Below are 18,260 nucleotides of genomic sequence, written 5' to 3' on the forward strand. Positions count from 1 at the left end.
CCAGCATGCCAGCACAAGAGTCCTGTGTCTGCACACATGCATGGATTATAACTGGGACATTTAGCAAAACACTGACAGAGCCCATGATCAGTCTTGCACGCCTGTGGGAGATTAACATCTCTGACGATCTTTAGAGAGAATTTTTGAGTGACTCATGAATCCTATTGTTTATTTGTTTAGGGATCATCACAATACCCTGTGAGGTTGCCAGTGTTGTCCATAAGTCAGTCTATAAATGTTCTTAATTTGCTTGAAATTTGATTATTGGAAAAAAATCATCTTAGTCATCTGTATACGTCATAATCTAGCTAGCACATTTTATTTGATAATCTAATTGTGTAAATGAAACACAAGTTCAATTCAAGTGATTAAAAATATATATCGCACTAGGTTCAACGTGCCTCATCATAAAGACCAGTGAGCTCTCCTGTTAAACAAGGGAAATCCCTGAGAGCTCAAAAAGCCACGTAGCAGACTTTGAGATGAGCGCTGTAAATAAAAATGAGATATTTTCATTTTTCGTAAGGTTTTCTGTAACCACTTATCTCTGTTTAAGGTCAAATAAAACTTAAGTAGAACTTATTTTTGCATGCAGTTATTTCTTTTAAAATGTCAGGAGGCAAATTGGTGGATTTAAAAATGATCACAACTGCAACAAAACAAAATCACTGGCAAATATCATTGTGCTGAAGTCTGGAGCCACCCTTCATACCCTTATATTTTGCTTCCAAGGACCCAGACTTTGTGGACATGAAGTGGTCTTGAGAAGTAGTTCTCCAGGCTTGAAGGTCATTTCTTTGGGCTGCTTTTCACAGTTTTTCAGCTCAGCCCTTATACTTGGCCATTTTCAGAGGAATTCAGAGGAATGTTTGTCAACCCACTTAAATGGGCTATAAGTCATTCAAGTGTAAACAAGGTGTCTTACCAGGGATGAAACAGACAACTTAGAACCATTGTAAAATTGTAGTTTGAGGCAATTTGCTACTAGCAGCCTGTAAATACATCATTTCTCCTCTTTTCTTTTGTTAAATGTATTTAAAAAATTCCCAAAGATAACACAGTTTGACAGGCAATTTACCATGTCAACAAGGTGATTCCAAATTAGATCCATAATAGCTAAAAACTTAATGTCTCATCATGGTGTGCAGTGTGGCATTAAAATTGAAAAAAAAAAAAAAAACTGTAAAAAAAAAAGTAGCAGACCTTAAAAAATTATCTAAGGAGATTAAACAGTATTTGAAAGTCATATCCTTACGAAATGGGTATAAACCCAGCAAATACCTGACAAATAAATTTGGTCCTTAGTGAAAGAGAGGCTGTCAAGAAGTTATTCTTAAGGAAGAGAAATGGGAAGAAAGGCTGAAGTACGTCACTTGACACAAGAACTGGAATGAAAATATGTGACAACAGGTGTTTTAGAGTGATGAATATGACATTTTTATTTCAAAAGTAAAATAAATTGTTGCTTATCAACATTTTTGTTTCAGTCATCTGTAAAGCATAGTGCAGGGTCTGTTCAGCCAGTGGTGTTGGAGAAAAGTATCATCATATTTTTAATTCAACATGCATTCCTCTCTGGAAAGTGTTAGCTGGGCAGTGGCGTAATCTTTCAGGATAGCAACATATTACCCATGCAACAAAAGCATACCAGGATAGAAAAGCACACAGTAGAACATTAGCAGTCATGCATGGGCTTTCACCGGTTCCCAAGCTTGAACTTGCCAGAGAATGGAACAACTGACTAAAGAAGAGCTTTGAATGTCCTATGAGAAGCCTGGAAAATTATTTCTTGAGACTACTTGAGGACCGCTTGCCTAAGAGAGTTCAAGCTGTTCAAGCGGAATAAAGGCGATCATAACAAATAGCGACTTTCACGCTCATTAAATTTCTACAAAATCAGTATTTGCTTTATATACTTTTCTTCCGTGTATTTTTGCACATGCTTTAATAAGTCATCGCAAATATTTCCCATTTCCTAGCGAAATTTTAACAAAGTGTGTGTTGGCCCAAGACTTTTGGACAGAGCTGTATGTTCAGATATTGACTCCCAGTGAGTTAATCATGAGTTATATTCACTGTGAAGTTGAATTCTATTTGTTCACACTGGACTTTTGAAACTTTTGAAGCACTGGCCACCATTCTGCCTTAAACGTTGAGAATGGTAAATGGTACCAGCTCCTTTTGGCTGTGTACCATCATCTCTGATGTATGACAGAAATCTAAAAGAAGTGCTTTAATGTTCATATGAAACAGAAAGATATGCTGTTTAAGGCTAAAATGGAGGATATAAATAAGCTAAAGTAAAAGTGGAACTTGTTCACATGAAGAGACAGATGATATGCAGTAAACTGGCCCTCGAACTTGTAACCTGCTGATTGTGTGTCAGATGACACCTCTGCGTCCTAATCTAATTAGTTTGTGTATTTGCGATTTCTGACCTGGTTTAGAGGTTAAGAGCGTTAAGGTCTATATGTGTGTATCTTTGTTGTCATCAACCTAAAAGTAGCACTAAACCTTTTATAAACTGACACTGGTCCTTGTGTTTGTCTGATCATGGAAACTGCCAGGTGTATAACTCAGGATGTGACTGTTTGTTTTTAACAAAAATAAATGTAGAACTGTTCAATTACATGTGATGCTAACAGTGGATAATAATGGCTGTTTCAGCTGCATGTGTAATGTGCTGTTGTCTCTCAAATCATTTCGTGTTTAAAGCAGTCCGTCAGTTTTCCACCCCGGTTATGGAAATCATTCAAGAAAACATAAATTGTTTTTGACATCTCTCAAACATTTGGACATCAATTTGTCATGTGAATGCAATATATGGCTTAAGTAATTTGGTCTATTCTCAGATAAAACCCATATAAGCTGTTACACAACACTGATCACCTAAAAATTAGGTTTTAAAAAAAGTTTACGTTTAGCTTTTTTATGAGTAAATATGTGAAATTTTATATAAACTATGAAAAGGAAAATATATTTGTCTTTGTTGAGGCACAGCTTTGACCTAGTGGCAGCTGTGTAACTGCCATGATGTCATTCAGCTTGCACTTCTATTCAGTTTTTTAGTTTCCTTTTTTTAATTACAAAAATCCATATTTTCCCCTTTTAAATTTCTGCTTTTAGTTACTTTACGAATGATTAAAAAATGACTCAAACATCTCAGTAAAAGAGCTGCGGTTTGGATACATTAGCAGTGTAGTTTTATGAACTGAAATGAAGGGTCTATGTTGTAGTTCAAAAGCTGAATTTTACATGAATAAAAAGCATTATGAAGACGTCATACTGCACATATTTTTTCCAGCATTGCTCAAACCAAACTATCAGTTTTTATAGCTGCACAACACTGCCTCCTGGTGTTCGTTGTTTCCCAGGCCTTGTTTCCAATCTAATTAAAAGCTTTTACTTGAATTTTTATGCTACAATATATTATATACTGCATATTTTATGGCTGTGGTTTTAGTTGTGTGTTTATAATATGAGAAAACAGAATCTGATGTGTATTACTAAAACAAACTAAAGCTGACGAACCTTACATGTTAGTAATGGGATGTAATTGAGGATTCAGCTCATCGTACCCAACCTATGTTTTACATTTATGTTTTACATCATTAATGTCTTCATTCTCTGACAACCTGATTCGATCAGATCCTGAGATGGGATCACATGATGACAGAGAGAGGGAGAGGGGATAGATGGGTGTAGAGTAGCTGTGAATGGGAGATGACAGCAAGCTGAGGCACACAGACACTCGTGCCTTCCCCCCTTTTGCTGTAGCGTACACTACTACTACAGCTGCAGCCTTAGCGATGGAAGAGGAGATGTAGAGGGGAGGATGGTGGAGTGAGGCAGGGCGGGGCTGTTGAGTGACTGAGCGAGAGGCAGGAGAGGGAGGAAGCCTCTCAGTAGATGACTGAGACACAGAGGGAGGAGGAGGAGAGAGAGAGAGAGAGAGAGAGAGTCCACAGGACGTGAGTGTCGGCAGCAGAGGAGGAGGAGGAGGGGGGAGCTTCCAGACTGGATGACTGGATGGGCCCAGCAATGCCTTGATGGAGCATGGGCCAGGTTTTAGGATTCTCCCACTGCCGTGAGTCTGCTTTGGTCCTTCAGTTTGTGTTTCAGTGTTGGGGGCGTCTGCATTTGCTTATCTCACCTTTCCATCATCTCTTATATTCCAGCTCAGTATCTTTTCCTGCTAACTGCTATGAGCATCGTATGTGTTAGCTCTCCCCCTCCCTCCTCTCCTGCATGCTCTCTGTTCCTCTCTACTGCTCATACCTTTCATAAACACATGGCTTAATGGAGCGGATGCAGTGCAGAAGCAGATTGTTTGGTTGTTGTTATCTAGCGTTGGATAGCAGATGTTTATTTGGTTGTGTCTGAGAGGGCTTTTCAGCCAGGCATGTTAGGCATGCAAGTTATTTCAAGCTGCCACAAGCTTCTGTTGTGCTTCCATATCTGCCTTTTATTTCAGCTTTCTGACAGAATATGGGCACGATCCTCTCTACATTTAAATTAAAGTGGCTGCTTATTTGCATGTGCAGACGAGAGTATGCTGCTTCGTTCCACTCCCTGGTTTATTTATTAGCTAAAGTCATGCTGGCTGTCTAATGTAGTGAAGGCCTTTACTGCTGCCAGCACAACTCTGCAAGGAAATGAATCAATATGCAACAAAATGGTTGATATGCACACAGTTTTATGCTTTGTTGTTTTACATAGAGGTTGAAATTGCTGAGTAGGGTACCTCCCAGTCTTTTTCAATGTGTACAGTGACAGTTCACTTATAACCCTTAAAACAGTGACTCATAACGAGTTACTGCAATGCTTCTTTTGGGGTTTTTAATCATTAGAAGAAACACCTACGTTCAGTGTTTGCCAGGCTGTGAGCTCAGTGTGAGATGGTGGAAAGAATGGATTTACAGCAGCTTGCCTTAAACATTCCTGTTTTACCCGTGGGTTCATGCAAAAGTTTCACTGTTTTGTCCTTTCAGAGGAATATGGCTCCGTGGCATCCACTCCAGACTCAACTCCTCCCTGCACTGATGGTAAGAAGCAGATACTTAACATCCCCAGAGATATTTGGTGGCAGAATGTCTACTCATTGATGCAAGTTCACCTAAATGCACCTGTTATTCAACTTCTCTAATGCTAGCAATGAAGATCCACAGGTTAGACTAAAGGAACGCTGATTTGTTCCTTTTTTGTAAGGAGAGCTGTTTTTGCACTTATCAAAGAAGGCTTCATCTTTCGACTCTGAACTCTTTCTTCTCCCTGACATCAAATAGGATGCCTTGCAGCTTTCATCTGACGTTTCCATTTAATAAAACTAAAATCTCTCTCCTTGCATAGCACTGCAATAACACTAGTAGCCCCAGTGTCTTTAGATTATTTGTAAACTGTTTTTTTCCCAGCTTGTATCCTGTTTCTTTGTCTCTCTCTGTTTTGTTACTGTGTGTCAGTGTGTACGTTGAGCTCACATCCATCTTGTTTTTCTATTCGTTCAGGTGGAAATGAGGAGTCAGAGATGTATGAGCTGCACACGGCCAGGGAGTGGTCCGACGACGATGAGGGGGGCGATGGAGATCCAGATGATGATGATGAGGGACTGGCTTCATCCCCGTCTATTTGGGGCACACCGCGTCAGAACTCCTTCGAGCAGACTTTCTCCTACATCGCTATTGCCGAGGCTGAAGCAGTGGGTGCCTCTAGACTCCTCCGCGATCGACGCAGGGCTGGTTCTCGAGGCAGTCGCACTCCTCTGATCCGCACGGACACCCTGGAAACACTGTTGGACTCCCCTGATGCAGACTGGGATCCTCAACTGTTCCTCGGTAGAGATGAAGAAGAGGAAACGTCAGAAAGCAGAGAGCATGAGAGAGTTGAGACGAGGACAGAAAGTGCTGGAGAAAGACGGGAAAGGGAGCAACAAAGACAAACTGAAACTATTACAATTCAGCCCTCTCCCCAAAACCTGGACCCAGAACCTCAAGAGAGAGATGAAGGAGTTCAAAGAGAGGAGAGTGTTGACGAGAGTGTGGAGAATTCCCCTTCCATCCTGTCATCCCTGCAACAGAGCCCCTCACAGATACTTCAGAGTGAGAAATATGTGATGAGGTTGCTTCATTCTGTGTTGTGTGAAACTCTAAAATATGTAGTGTCTGAGAAATCTCAGGATGCCTCAGTACAGAGATGACTAGCTTGGTTGACTGAGCAGTAGGTTTTCAACCAAAAAAAATGTAATGAGCTCTTTGCACAACTGACTTGTAATTTTAAGCATACTGAGCATTAGAGTAGATGTTTTATAAGTGTAGCCTGTATCCAAAAATCACTATGAATTCTTATGATCAACTAAAGATACATTAGAATACAAAAAACTGAGTTTAGGCCTGGGTTATTGATTCTGTCAGTCAGCATAATGATCTTGTCAAAAGTCTTTTGAAGTCCTCATGTGATCTACAAAAAGATTATGTTGTTGTATGCTGTTTTACCTTCATTTTATATTATTTTTACACTGAATTTAAACATCTTGTAAAGGAGTCTTTCCAAATTTTACATTTATTGAGTATAAGAGACTTTTTTTGTTTGTTAGTTCCTCCTAACAGTCTCCACTTTAAAATCTTCATGTTCTGAGAGCTTAAGTGATGACCTTGCCTTGAGTCATGCTTCACGTTAGGGTCTGAGGCAGAAGTGACGACAAATCAAAATGATTAGACAATTGTAGCATCGAAAGGCCGCATAAATATTTTGTAAACCCACTTTCCAGTGGGTTTTTATGAATACATTTCATTACATATAAATTTATTGTGCTTAAAAATTAAAAAGTGAGAAAAAATAGCATGTATAAATAGAAGAGCAGTGGAACCCCAGATGTAATTTTTATTTCTAAAGGCTGTAAAATACCCAATTAACAACTCTAATCTAAACTACATTCAGTAGTCTGATAGCCTCATATATCATTTGTATCTTGTGATCGTGTCAGTGTAAAAGAGATTTTGTTTGTGGTGAATGTTATAAAGACAAATAGTGGTCAAATCAAACAAATCCGCATTCTTGTGCAAAATATAGTTTGCTGCTGTTTAGTTAAGCACATTCAACGTGATGGCATTACCATAGTGACACATTCTTCCTTTTCCCAGCAGCAGCAGCTGAGCCAGTATCTCCTGTTGCCAGGGAAACCATTTCAGTCAAGCTTCTCACAACTGTGCGACCGGGAGACCCAGCGTCATCTGCGCCGCCTGCCATTGGCCTAAACACTCAGGAACAACTGGTCAGAGATCACTGGTTTTCAGCACTTAACCTAACAGAGGACTGGGCAGCATGCACACACATAGCAGGTAGGAGAATAAAAAAACGTCTGTCTTCTCCTGACCTCTGCCTCTTCTCTCGTTCAGCAAGATTCTTTCACTGAGCTCAATCAATACTTTAAAGAAGGAGAATATCAGATTTCACTTTCTGCATGGACCTTCAGGAGCAGGCAGACAAAGATAACTGACCCTCTCCCCACCCCCGTGGAAGTGCTGGCTGTTCATTGTGTCTCCGTAATAACCCTCTTTTGGGATTTAAGGAGTGATTGGCTCATTGTGAGCAAACCATAGCTGGCACTGGCTGACTTTTCAGATTCATGCTGATGTCAGCAACACAACAGAAAGAAAGATGCACATAGTATATGGGAGGAGTTTCTGTGTATGCAGATTTGTGGCAGTTTGCTAGCATTGTAGTGGTGAATTGACCCTCGAAGTGGATCCTCCATCAGAGTGGAGCTCGGTCTTATTTTAGACGACTGTTTGAGCGTTAATAAATGTGCGGGCAGGCTGATGACAGAGATTAGGGTCCCCTGAATAAGTACTGCAAATATATCTATTGGAATATCATGTTTCTTTTGGTTTTATGACTGCTTTTAGTAGCATTGTATCAAATTTCAAATATTGAAACTGGCAATGATAAATGACTGGGTTCTCATTCAGCACCCTTTTAGTCAGTCATTTTAGGCCTTGTACTGCTAGTTGTTTTTAGACATTTGATAGCTTAAGCATTTTATCTTATTTGTTTTGTCACATTAAATCATAAGTAGAATTTATAACTCTAGAAAAGGTGAAAAAGAATGCAGCTTTTCAGTTGCTCTTCTGTTTTTTTGTCAGCAGTGGAAACAGAAAGATGGGACCTGGTGACATAACAGAAAAAAAGACACTCATTCTCCTGTTTCACACAATTTAAAATATGAACACAGCTCTATAAAACAAACTCCCAGTTTAAAGGAATGGATTCATTCATCTGTCTTTAGAGTCAGAAGATCTAGTGTAATGGTTGCGAATCATCTCTTTATGGGTGAAGCTCTTGTATTTTCTAAGAGTGCTGGGCGGTGCTGCACATGAGATTATTTTGGGCTGTCAGGCCTTTGGACTGCTGAGCGAGCAGTGGGTGGCCAAAAACAGCTCACAGGGGTGAGAGGTACACACAGAGAGAGGGGCAGAGGGTGCGAGGGGAAACGCTGGAGCAGCAACCAAAATGGCCAGTAAAGGTGAGATGCTCTGGATGTGGAAATAGAATTTTCTACACCTTTATAGGTGAGCTGTAGGTCTAAGCTTAGTGTGATGAGCTGAGGGACAACTCCCACAAAGAGCTGTGTTTCATTTCAGTTAAATTGATGGCAGAGAAAGCTGCAGATTCAAGTGGTGGACTGTTTAGCTTTCTGACTGGCTTAGAGAAGGCTGGTCTGTCAGAGTCCTGAAGGTTTAAACTGAGTGGATTTCCTGCTGCTCGCTGGGGATGGGTGTTTCCATCAGCTGCAGGTGTGTTTGGCACTAAACTAATCAGTTGTTCAAATATAGCCACATTTATCAGTACCCTGGATTTAAATGAGCACCAGCCATTCAAATGACTATAAACTTTCAGTCATGGGTTGTAATATATTTGCCAGCTGGGTTCTCTTACTCTTTGGTGTTTCCTCTTTAGACTGAAGAGCTGGCACAGATGGAGTTTCATTCTAAAGTAGTACGAGGTTTGTGGCAACATGCTTGAGCTGACATGACCAGGCACAAGTGAAATGGATTTTGGGGGCTGAAATGAAATTATGTCAAGCCAAGGTGGCATGAAGGACGAGTTGGCTCTATTACTTTTGTTTGACTGGTTAATTGACAGTTGATTGACTGTTTGTTTGATTAATTATAATCAAGAATACAGTAACATCCTGTATATCGTAGTTAAAGCACTGCAGTTTAGCTAATGTGAATTGCACCATGTTTTAGCTCAGTACTTGATATGTTGTGAACTGTGGATGCGCCTGAGTAATAAATAAAAAAGACCAAAGCCCTTTTGTACCTTTTTTTGTATATCTTTATTTCTACTTTTAATGTGGTCATTTTTGTTTATGGGCTTTCCTCACTTTTGGAGCCAGGCTCAGTTGTCCATAAGGTGCTGCAGTTCTTCATCTTAGTGAACTATAGTGGACTGAAGAATTAAGCTAACTTGTAACCAGTGAAATACTTCCTGTCATGTGGAGATTAAATATTTAATGCATGGGTGGGCAATTCATTTTGCAAAGCGGCCAATGGGACTGTTGTGGAGAGCCATACCAGCAACTCTGAACTCAATTCTGGTTAACATGATTTTTATCTATTTATAAGCTTATTGGTGCAGCCCTTCACAACAGTCCCAGTTTCTCATGTGGCCCTTTGGAAAATTGAATCCATTATTTAATGTCTTAAGTAAAGTGACTGAAAGTGGAGCCCAACTGATATAGGATTCTAAGACCGATACTGTTACCGATAGTTGATTTAAAAATTCGAGATTCTAATATATGTGCAAATTTTTTCTTTCTCTCTTTATGTTCAGTTGTCTATTTATTTGTTTACTCTCTGACTGTTGTGTTTGTGGCATGTGTTGCCAACAGGGCAATGTCAACACTCATAACATGGTTGAAGGGTGTTTCTCCAATTTCCTGTTTGCTTTTGAAGTTTTGATTTATCAGCCCTCATACATGCCAATGCAAATCGATCAACAAACAGCTAATATTATTTGTCTGATAAATTGTTCAAGTTCTGTTTGGAAAGAAATTGCTAATAAATAAATGAAATAAACCAACTTTAGGGGATTACAAGGGGAAGTCACAGTGTTTTTGCATATTTACTCGATACTCGTGTGTTTAGAAAACCCTGAGCAAGTAATAGAGAGCAAGTAGTAAAGTACAAGTACAAGGTGTGTGAAGATGAGCCAAATACAATGTGTCTTCCATGGCCAGTTTTGATGTCATACTGCTGTTTATGTGTTATTACACTAAACACGTATCCTGCTGTGTCTCCATGTGAGTGTCACTGTCCCGGAATGGCAGCAGCACAAACAAACACAATGAACAGGTGTGTTCCAGGGGCATCATGGGTATTAATTGTGTGCAGTGATGTTTATAAATAACCCACCTGCTGTCAGTACACTCCATTGAAAGAGGCTTCCCTTTATTCTAATGCTGAGGCTTAGCATTTCGCTGAACGACGAGTACAAAGTACCAGGTCTCTCTCTGACAATAATTACACAGCACAGGGACACTGCATTTACAGTGAGCTGTGTGATGGAATTTTAATTACTGTTAATTGCTTAATCGTTTTCTGTAACATTAAAATTGTTAAGAGAAAAAAGATGACCCACGAATTCTACTGCGTACATCAAAGTTGTCCACTGTAGTACTGCATGACTCTGCAGACGCCTCAGTCTCCAGGGCAGCTGTTGCTGGGTGACAGAGAGGGAAACTAACAGGGTGTGGAGAAGGGGCTGCCGATGTCCTGACGACTGACAGCAGGTGCTGTGAAAGGCTGCATTTAAATTCCCCTCAACTGCTTGTTTCCCTCTTTCATCTGAGGGCTAAATTTAACTGGACCTAGAGCCTGATGTGTCCTCGGAGCTGCCCTGTGTGCTTTCATGCCTGAGGCTTAAAATCCCTCCTTGCCTCATGTCTTCAACCTCTCTGGCCACCCTTTCCATCTCTTTTCCTATGCTCCAGGTGCTCTTTCAATGGTGCTTCTTAAAAAATAAAAAAAGGTATTATTCAGCCGAATGTTGAGGAGTTTAAATGATACAGCAGCTTTGTCAAAATCGAATATATTGTCAACAGTTGCCTGGACTTTTCAGCCACTGTTTTTATTTTGTTTTTTTTTTTACTTCCTATTCTGTTGGCTCTATCTTTTTTTAACCTTTCTTTTCTTCAGTTGTTGTCAGAGGTGTACGTACACTCATCATGGGCATAAATGGCATGGTAATTTGGTGCTTTTGCTGAGTTTATTAAACTGTTCTTTTTCCGGGGTGGCGTGATTATACGGGTAAATCTTTAAAAACTTTTCAAAGCTTGAATTAGGGGCAAATGTTTGTTTTTAATTGGGATTTTCTCCAATCCAAACTGGGTCAAAAATAAACTCACATGCCCAGTAATATTTAGTTTCATGTACCTCAGCAAGTTGCAGCTTGTTTTTGTTATATATCAACAAACTTCTGGCATAATTCTGGCTAGATATTTGACTGCTATTCCATGCAGAATTGGAAGAGTTAGATTAGGTTAGAAGTCAGGGGTTTGGGAAGTCCAGTCTAGAAGTTTAATGTTAGCCTGCTTCATCCAATCCAAACCCAGTTTGTGTTTGGGATCATTGTCCTGTTGGAACACACAATTGTATCCAAGTTTTAACAATCTAGCTGTTTTGCAGTGAAGTTGAAGAATTTAGAGGTAGTCATGCTTCATTATTTCATCCATTTTCTGCAGTGTACCAATACCAATGGTAACAAAACAGCCACAGATCATGATGCTACTACCACCATGCTTGATAGTTGGTACTGTGTTAGGTTTATTGTTTGAAAGCCTCACCTTTACTTTTCCAAACATACCTCTTGTGATTGTGGCGAAACAGGTCAATCTTCATTTTGCCTGCCCATAAAATGTTCACTAAAAGGCATTTGGTTCGTCCATGTGGGCAGCTACAAATTTCAGTTGAGCTTAAAGGTATCAATTTTGGAGCAAGGGCTTCTGTCTTGGTCAGCACCCTCAGTCAAGGTCAATATAAAACTGGCTTTGCTGTGCACAGTGATGTTGGTGTTCCAGCAGTTCCCAGTTCATTGCAGGCTTGACCTTCGGTGCTTAATGGACTGTTTCTGAATATATAACCAATTTCCCTTCCTCTAAGGGTGACAGTTCGTATCTTCTTTTGAACCTTGGCAAAATGGTGACGCATCTGAATAACTTGTACTCTGAATCTGCCCTAGTTTAAAATTGGCTCAGCGAGACCTTCCAAACTTATTTAAACCTACATTTCTCCTTTTCCTTGAACTCGGTCATTTTAATGTGTGCTTTAAATAAATCCTTTAGATGCTGGCAAAGCATTATTTAATAAAAGATTTAAGTGAATGTATGCATGTTTGACTCCTCTACACCTCTGTGCTGTACAATCATTCCACCCTGGAAATAGAACATCACAAAAAAAAATATTGTAAAAGTCTCAAATTTCCATGATATTTGTGCTTATGATAAAGCATGTACATTTCTGACCACACGGTACCTGCCTTGCCTTTTAGTGATGGACTTGATCTACTGGAAGGACACGGAGCGGAGTGGCATGGTGCTCACAGGGTTAGTGGTGGGATTGCTGTCCCTGTTCCAGCTCAGCATCATCACTGTGGTCTCCACAGTCTCCCTGGCTATCATGTGCTTCACCATCTCAGTACGGATCTACTACCAACTCCTCTACATCCTCAGCTGGGGTGATGGAGAACATCCGTTCAAGTAAGATGCTGTGCTTTTATTTAATGGGGACTTGACCTTTGTTATTTTAGTTTTTATACAAATTAATATAGAATGTGCTCAAGACCAGGGGGTTAAGATAACAACTTTCACTCAGGAAACCTTTATTTTTTTGTTTGTTAAAGCATACTTGAAATATTGTCACTTTTGTTGAATTCTCCTTATAGGATAGTCATCTTGTTGCAATGCCTCTTTATAAAATGATAGCTTTATATGTAAAATGGATTTTAAATAGCTGCTGATGACCTGGGAAGTTTCAGAGATTGGGCAACTTAATGGCTTTGAAAGTTATGACAAGTATATGTGCTTGAAGTATTGTGTGGAATCTGTGTTTTTAAGGAGGAATGACTCAGAAAAGACTCAAAAATAAATGCAGTGCAAAGAAATGTGAGACTAAATCTGACATTTCAGCATCTAGCTTCTGCTTTTGTCATCCTGTCCTATCAGGTCTTATTTGGACTTGGACATCAGCTTCAGTGGAGAGCAGGCTGACCTCTATATGCAGAAACTCATTGTGATGACTCTGTCAGCTGTTGACACTCTGAAGAGACTCTTTTTTGTTGGCAACCTTTTTGAATCCCTCAAGGTAAGTGATTTGTTTCGCTTTGTCCAGAACCTCTCCTCTCCATTTTTATCTTAATTTTATCATCATTAACCAAGATATCATCCTATCTCCGTAGTCCTTCATTTTGCTTCATCATCTGTCATCTTCCTCCCTGCCTCATCCCTCTATCACTGGAGGTTAGGTCATTGCCGACTGTTACTCTCATTCTCCCGGCTCAAAGCTGAAGCCTCTCCTCCTAAATAAATTAATAGCACTGCTGGCAGCTGTCAGTCCCTGTGACATATTTTTGGTAATTGTTTGGAAGGCTAAGTGTCCCTTTGGATAAAGAACCCTTTCAGATCAAACTGAAATGCCTCACTCTTCTCATCCAACCCTTGGCTATGCCTCTCCTGCTAGCAAGGCCAAACCCTTGCTTGCAGGAGAGATCATATTCATCAAGTCAAGAGCGGAAAATCTGCCAGCATCACATAATTAATGATTTATCTAGTTTGCTGTGACGGAAAATGCTTTGTTGCAGTTTTTTAGATAAAACTTGATTGACTTTAGGTTTATGTCCTTTCTCTGAAAGCTAATGCATAAAATGCCAGTTCTTAATCAGCCTTTTGACACAGTCATCATTAGGCTCAAGTCATTTCAAATGTAGGTGTGTTCTTGAGTAATGCAAGTGATACAAGTCTAAGAAAAGTTTGAGGGATCCTCTGAGGGGTCAAAACGGTCAATCAAATATGAATAAAAAAATGTGTGATGGCTACTTACCTTTGATTAAATTTAGGGTAATTTCCACTTATTTCATAGAGAGTAGTATTAGACTGGGATAGGAGCTATTGATGCAGCATTCACTATACACGTGTACCAGTCAGTTACAATATAGTTAGTAAACCTCACTGCCAGTATTGGAATAACATGCAGAATACTCTAGTTTTACCAGTATCAGTAAAACATCTACATAGATATGAAATTGTAGCTGTTAACAGCAGGCTGAAATAACTCATTTGCAATAAATGGTGAGTCAGCGTAAGCTGACTGAGCCCCTTAATCCCAGGACCCCCTGTTCTCAACCCTGACCTTGCTGGAATGTGGCATGACACACAGGGATATGAACTCAGAGACACCCGGGATAAGCTGGAGTCTCCTTCCATCTGACACAGGGTGTCCCATGTCAGTATCATATGTACAGTGACAGAACTGAAAAATGAGGGGAAAGAGTTGTATCATATTGGGGCGTGGGGGTTATATTTAAAGCTTATTTTATCCGTCAAGGAGAAATGATGTCAGTGACAATAATTTAATGAATTCTGTATCATATTTACATAATACAGTGGAGCAAAATCAACAGTGTGTTAGTGTGATGGACTGTTTTCTAGAAGGAAATGAAAACCAAATGGAGGTTTGCAGGAGGGTTTCTTGATAACAGCTTAACTTTCTGGTGAAAGCTAAAGTCTGTGCAGCTGTTTCTTTATTTTATGTTTATTCTTTTAGTTCCTGTTTCTGATGTACCTTGTGACATACCTGGGAGACCTGTGCAATGGCCTTACTTTGCTCATCATCAGTAAGAAACGCATATCATCACTGGACATATGAAAGCTATTGATACACTCTTTGTTTATCACTTTGGCAACTCTACTTTTTTTTCTCTTCTAGGTGTGATCGCTGTCTTTTCTCTGCCCCTTTTTTATATACGACGTCAGGTAGCAACTTTTTTTTCTATTTGTACACTCACTGATATTTAATGTCCACCATATCCTTTAACATTTGTACCCTTTTTCTGTTATATTCCAGGAGCAGGTTGATGGCGTTATTGCAAAAATCCAGGCCCAAATTGACAACGTCAAGGACATGTGAGTATGACGCCATCCTGTGGCAGAAAGGTGCTATCACCAACACAGTGGAGCTCATGATCTCAGATACTTCTTTTTACTTTAAGTATGCACCAGAGCTGACTGCACAAAGTATCATTCACACTGTTTAACACAGTATATAGTCAATAGCACTATGCAGTCTATAAGAAAAATAAACAAATATGCCAAATCTATTCATTGCTGCAGTACTCAGATATGTTTTTAACACTATAAGGAAATTACATTTTGAACATGTTGAAAAAAACTGAATCTTTAGGCACTTTTTTTTGCAGCCTGTTGTAGAAACACAGACATAAACGAGTATTTTTGCACAAAAAGGTGATTCTCAAAGTGCTGTTAGCTGAAATGCCAGATATAGCAAATATGATACAAAGTCAAATTAATAAAAGCAAATAAATCTTACATTCATTTTTGTTTTTAATTTAAAATATATATATTTATACATTTCTGGCGAGTGTGTCATGATTCAGCTTTAAATGGTAAATAAATAGGATATGACTAATAGAATAAAAAAATAAATCCAGCAAAGACCTGAAACAGGACCTGAAAAATGCATCTGGCCCTTCAGCTGATCCATCGACTGTACATCAGAAATGGTTTTAGGGGAAGGGTGGCTGTCATTCTTCAGGAAGGGAAACAGGGAGAAAAGGCTGAGGTGTACCAGATTACACAAGACCTGGACTGAAAATCAATGACAAATCCCACTTTACATTTTTTGAGAAGGGAGGCTCAAGATTTTGCACAGTACTGCAATTAATAAAGCAAACACATTGTACTTTACATCACAGCATTTAGTTTCAGCTGGTCAGCAGACTGAGACTGAACATGATGCTCAATGATTTGTGTTTAGAAAAAAGCAACAGATTTTTAACTGTTAATCAAATGATTCTCATCAGAAGAATGATCCACCATGGCTGTGCAGCATGACAATGCTATTAATAATAATGGTAACTAATATGTTATAGTGTATTTGCTCATTATCTGCTAATTATTGGCCGAATGTTGAAGTATAGAGTGTTAGTTTGGAGATCCATTGTTACAGTTGCATGAGTTTTTAGCTCTTTTTAGCTCACAGTGGGATCTCAGAATTTTTAATGTTCACAGCCTGGTTCCATCAACCAGATGTGTCCTTGACCTTTTTTCCTGTCTTTTTTCTAAACAAGAAAATAAGTAGGATTAACAAACCTGGTTGTCGATCCAAACTGGAACCACTTACAACCAAAATAGTTTATCCATTTCCCAGTCATGCCTTCCAAGCCCACGATAATATGCTGATATAGTTAATGGCAGTAACAGTATCACGCACACACAATCCCAAGAAAAAATACCAGGTAATCCGTATCAAAATGGCTTCAAGCCACTAAAACAAACCAGGGAGGGATCTAACTGAAGTAATTTAAAAGGTTCTACTATAAGGCTGGTAGGACGAGCTAAGGGGACTAACTATGTTGGAATGTGTTCCTTAAACATAGGATTTATCAGTGAGGCATACCTGTATAGTTTCTGGCAGCACATTAACACACACTTAACAAAAAATAATGGTGGTGGATGATGCTAATTTTCACTTATTATCACTTATGTGTCTCCCCTGTAGTCTTCAAAGACTTGTCCAGGGTGGTGGCCCTCCTCCTGATCCAACTCCTGGTGGTGCCAAACCCAAAACCCAGTAATCACTCATGGACAGCGACTTAAAGAGAAGCTACATGAGTTACAGACTGTCACTCAGATGTCTTACATGGCAGTCTGTGCTCAGAGCTCCAAAGAACAGAGCTCCAGAAACGGGGAAGGGAACGAAAGGGAGGTTATTTAAATGAATGATGATGAGGGCTACGCATGGTACTTCACACTAACTGTATCCAAGTTATGGGGGTTAGAGGATGGGGCTGAGATGATTCTGCTTCATGGTGTATGAATCCTGGATAGGACTCTTGCTGCTGGTTTCGAAGAAGAAGAGATTCTGCAGCGCAGGTGATTGCGCATGACCATCTTTGGAAATATTGTTTTTGACATGTAAAAAAGAATTCAAAAAGTGTCTTAAATTGAGCTGTAGTCCAAAATGAGGTACAAGACCATAAAAGGGAAGCTCCCACACTGACAGCTACACGCCTGAGTAAAGGGAATTGAGTCGTTGAGGGGATTTGTGCGAGGAGCACTAAAACAGGGGTCAACACAGATCACGGCAGCATAAAACTGGCAATTAAAGACGTGTGTGAAATCACATGTACATTTCTCCATGCATATTCATTCACATGACTGTTTATCTGTGTGTATGCAGGTGTGTATGGACGTTTCTGTGTTTGTGTGTGCATGTATGCGAGTAACTGACATAGAGCTTGCTCAAACAAAACTGTTACCCAGCAATTAAAGTCACATTTCTTAATTTTCCAAAATTTTGTGTTTCTTTTCACCCTCGCTGGCATCCATTTCTATTCACTATCAGTCACCCTTTTTATGTTTTGTGTGTTTTTTGTTTTTTTCATTGCTTACACTAAAAGATTCATGGATGTAGTGAAGGAGGACATACAGGGAGTCGGTGTGATAGAGGAGGCTGTTAGGGAAAGGGTGAGATGGAGGCAGAAGATCCGCTGTGCTGACTCCTAAAGGGAGCAGCTGAAAGGCACTGCTTTCCCTCCTTTGATATAAACAGAACGATAACTGAGCTCCTCGGTGACTTTAGTAATTTACAACATTATAAATTTTACGAGAGGAAGTTCTTCACTGGCAGAGTACCAGAGGTGTCAGTGTTGCTGAGGAGTTTCATGATTGCGTATATGGGCAATAGACAAAGTGCTAAGATTTCCCATGTTCTTTGTGCTCTTAAAGTGTTTTGTCTCCCGTTGTAGAGGAAGCTTGTGAAGGAACGAGAAAGTGTAATACAGCAGGTGCCTTTTTAACCGCAGGTTACAGTGCATGATCTGATTCACAGTACTTACAACTTGTTTCCTCCAACAATGCACCACTTCTCGTATCAGCCTAACCATTTGTTTCCCAATAATGGAGTTTTGTATATGTACAAAACTTACCGGATTCCTATATCTGTACAGGGCAAGGTATCTTATATGGA

At 39.6% G+C, this 18,260-nt stretch overlaps 1 protein-coding gene across 3 annotated transcripts; it reads left to right on the plus strand.

The window, feature by feature from the left end:
• Nucleotides 1-3,965: 3,965 nt before the first annotated feature.
• On the plus strand, nt 3,966-17,586 carry rtn2a (reticulon 2a). 3 transcript variants are annotated; one of them, XM_026191595.1, is made up of 10 exons: nt 3,966-4,087; nt 4,992-5,045; nt 5,505-6,095; nt 7,137-7,334; nt 12,547-12,754; nt 13,220-13,358; nt 14,817-14,886; nt 14,979-15,025; nt 15,117-15,175; nt 16,791-17,586. In XM_026191595.1, exons 1-10 carry the CDS (start codon nt 4,057-4,059, stop codon nt 16,864-16,866), a joined length of 1,473 nt encoding a protein of 490 aa, XP_026047380.1. In that variant the 5' UTR covers nt 3,966-4,056; the 3' UTR covers nt 16,867-17,586. The 3 variants fall into 3 exon arrangements, with proteins under 3 accessions (XP_026047380.1, XP_026047382.1, XP_026047381.1); XM_026191597.1 differs by lacking the exons at nt 3,966-4,087; nt 4,992-5,045; nt 5,505-6,095; nt 7,137-7,334 and adding exons at nt 8,402-8,518; nt 10,306-10,352; XM_026191596.1 differs by lacking the exons at nt 3,966-4,087; nt 4,992-5,045; nt 5,505-6,095; nt 7,137-7,334 and adding an exon at nt 8,402-8,518.
• The last annotated feature ends 674 nt before the right edge of the window (nt 17,587-18,260 follow it).

This window comes from Astatotilapia calliptera, chromosome 14 (assembly GCF_900246225.1).
Source record: "Astatotilapia calliptera chromosome 14, fAstCal1.2, whole genome shotgun sequence".
Lineage (NCBI taxonomy): Eukaryota > Metazoa > Chordata > Actinopteri > Cichliformes > Cichlidae > Astatotilapia > Astatotilapia calliptera.